The sequence below is a fragment of the Lepidochelys kempii genome, chromosome 11, assembly GCF_965140285.1.
Source record: "Lepidochelys kempii isolate rLepKem1 chromosome 11, rLepKem1.hap1, whole genome shotgun sequence".
NCBI lineage: Eukaryota > Metazoa > Chordata > Testudines > Cheloniidae > Lepidochelys > Lepidochelys kempii.
Window position 1 is genome coordinate 1,908,122 of NC_136390.1, and position 2,959 is coordinate 1,911,080.

Here is a 2,959-nt window from a genome sequence, read left to right on the forward strand (position 1 = left end):
CGCGGGACGCCCCGTCCCGTCCCCCCATCTCCGGGGCCAGCGGCTGCGTGTGATACACCCACAATGGCAGAGCCGGACAGACACTCGCATGCAGAATTGCAGCCTTCTCTTTTCGGTTACAAAAACCGAACCAAACCCGATCCCTGGCCCCCGCCGTACTGTGATTCACTGTAGCGGCTAAGAGCACAGGGGTGTTGGGGGCCGGGTCCCCTCCCTTGAAGGTGAGGTTAGAGCACGGAGAGGCTGCCATCTCCCCTTGTAAAGACGTAACCCGGCTAATCATGCCTCAGGCCAGCCACAAAGCCCCAAATCCAAGAGTCCCCCCCCCCGCATTTGGGAGGACAAGTCACCCCCCCCCTCCGCTCTGCCATGCAGCCCGCTCCCTTCCAGGGAAGGCAGCCACCGCCAAGACCTCGGTTGATGGTTTAGGGTCCCCCTTGGCCAGAGCAGCCTGTCCCCTCCCCCAGCATACAGCATGGAGCCCCACCCCAGGAGATGCGAACCGGCAGTGCCCCTCCCCTCCCCGCCGCCTTGACACAGGCCCGGTCCTCGCTGCCTCCTCGGCAGCTCCAGCGGTTGGGCAGTTTTTGGAGGCGGCTCCGGCGGGCGATGTTGGGGGGAAGGGAAGTCCAGCCGCTCCCCCTCCAGCGGGCAGCTCCCTGGCGGCGGTGGGGGCAGAGGGAGGGAGCCCCAGGGACCTCCTAGCGGTCCAGGCTGATAGTCCAGGGCTTGGGGCCGGAGTCCCTCCTGCCGCCGGTCTCCCCTTCGCTCTTGAGGTCCTGGAAGACCTGGGTGAAGTAGTGCGGGTCCGAGTTGATCTGCAGCATCTTGGCGCTGAGGCGCTGGATGAGGGCCAGGCAGCGCTCCCAGAACCGCTCCTTGTCGCCCTCCACCAGGAAGGGCTTGAGCGGGTAGGAGATCTCGTTGCCCATGTAGGAGTAGGCCAGGTAGAGGCAGGTGAGGAAGGTGGCCTGCAGCTCGCCCTGGCTGCCGATCTCCTCGCCCCGCAGCGCCTCGCGGCACAGCAGGAAAACGAACACCAGGTTGGCCGGGGTGATGAAGCCCTGCTCCTGCCAGCCCTGCAGCAGCAGCGCCCGGTCCACGCTGCGGAACCAGGCGATGAGCTCGCCGGGGCTCAGCTCCTTCAGGCGGTAGCAGCGGCGGCACACGAAGTCCCCCAGGCAGCGAAGCAGCTCCCCGGTGGAGGCCTGGACGATGACCCGGCGCGGGGAGCCCGGGGCGCGGCTGCCGGGCGGCGGGGGCGGCGGCGGGGGCGGCGGCGGCTTGCCCCCGCCCGGCTGCAGCTCCTGCGGGGCGGCGGGCACCGTGGGCACCGGCACGGCCAGGGGCCCCTGCTTGGGGCCGGGCGCGCCCGCCGCCTGCGGCGCCCCCAGGGCCTTGCGCAGGTTCTCGCGGTTACGCTGCTGCACCAGCGGGTCGGGCCGGGCCCCCCCGCTGCCCGGCTTGGGGGTCACCTTCTTGGCGTTTTTCTTCTTCTTGGCCGAGGCGGCCACCAGGCGCTTCCAGGTGAGGGCGGAGATCAGCACCCCGGGCCGCTTCAGCCGGCTCTCGCCTTTCCCGTGCGCCCTGGCCGGGGCAGCCCCCTGCGCCAGGGGCCCCCCGCCGCCGCCGCCGCCCTTCCCCGAGGCGGCGGGCGGGGAGAGGGACAGCACCGTGCCCATCCTCGCTCCTTCCTCCCCCGGGCGCTGGGACGGGCCGGAGCCGAGCGGTCTAGGGCGCGGCTGGAAGCCAGGAGCAGGCACCGGCCATGGGAGGGCGCCGGGCGGAGCCGGAGGACACGCCGCTGCGGCTGCCGCGCCCGATCTAGGCTCTGCACCAGCGGCTGCACCAGTCCCGGCCCCGCCGCTCCCCGCCTCTCCCGGAGCAGCCAATCCAAGCCGGGCTCCCCCACCCGCCGCCTGCAAGGCCCGCCTCCCCGTGGGGACCTCCGGCTCGGGCTGGGGGAGGGCGAGGGAACCCGGGGCTGGGGGTCCCTGCTGCCCCAGGCGGCTGGCCGGGACCTGGGCTCCAGGGAGCACCCCCCGCGGGAAGGAGCAGGGGAGGGGGGCGCTTTCCCTGGCAGATCCCCCGGGACCACCTTAACCCGGAAAGGATGTGGAGTTCTTATGGGGGGGGGACACTACTGGCTCCCACGCCTGGTGAGCCCCCGTCCCTGCCTGAGCCCAGCGATGGGAAGGGGGAGCTGCTGTTGTCCCTGGCTGGCCCTTCTCTCCAGCTGTACAGACCGATTCCTCCAGCCCAGGGCCAGAAGGGACCATAACGATCATCCAGTCCCAGCTGCTGCATAGCACAGCCAGAGAATACAGCAGCCACAAACTCCGGTTCTGGTCCCCCAGCTCCAATGGGGTATAATGGGCCCAGAAGAGGTTCAGAGACGAGATCAGGGGGTTGGGACTGCAGCCGCAGGAAGAGAGATTAAACCGATTAGCACTGTCCAGTTTGGAAAAGAGACCACTAAGGGGGGAGATGATAGAGGTCTATAAGATGATGGCTGGTGTGGAGAGTGTGAAAAGGGAAGTGTTATTTACCCCTTCACACACTGTTGGAACCGTGGGTCAGCCAATGAAGTGAATCGGCAGAAGGTTTAATGCGGTCAAGAGGAAATGCTTCTTCACACAACCCACAGTGAACCTGTGGAACTCACTGCCAGGGGATGTTGTGAAGGCCAAAAGTATAAATGGGTTCAAAAAAGACCCAGAGAAGTTCCTGGAGGACAGGTCCATCAATGGCTATTGGCCAAGAGGGTCAGGGCTGCAACCCCATGCTCTGGTTGTCCCCAAACCTCTATCAGCAGCTGGCAGTGGAAGACAGGGATGGATCAATCCATAGTTGCCCAGTTCTGTACACTCCCCCTGAAGCTCTGGTACTGGCCACTGCCAGAATCATAGAATATCAGGGTTGGAAGGGACCCCTGAAGGTCATCTAGTCCAACCCCCTG

At 66.7% G+C, this 2,959-nt stretch overlaps 1 protein-coding gene across 1 annotated transcript; it reads right to left on the reverse strand.

The window, feature by feature from the left end:
- Positions 1-365: 365 nt before the first annotated feature.
- Positions 366-1,866, reverse strand: CDK5R2 (cyclin dependent kinase 5 regulatory subunit 2). The gene has a single exon (XM_073304880.2). The coding sequence runs from the start codon at positions 1,680-1,682 to the stop codon at positions 702-704; it is 981 nt and encodes a 326-aa protein (XP_073160981.1). The 5' UTR covers positions 1,683-1,866; the 3' UTR covers positions 366-701.
- Positions 1,867-2,959: the final 1,093 nt, after the last annotated feature.

Coding starts and splice junctions, on each gene's coding strand:
- CDK5R2 (XM_073304880.2), bottom strand. CDS start 1,682: ATGGGCACGGTGCTGTCCCTCTCCCCGCCCGCCGCCTCGGGGAAGGGC.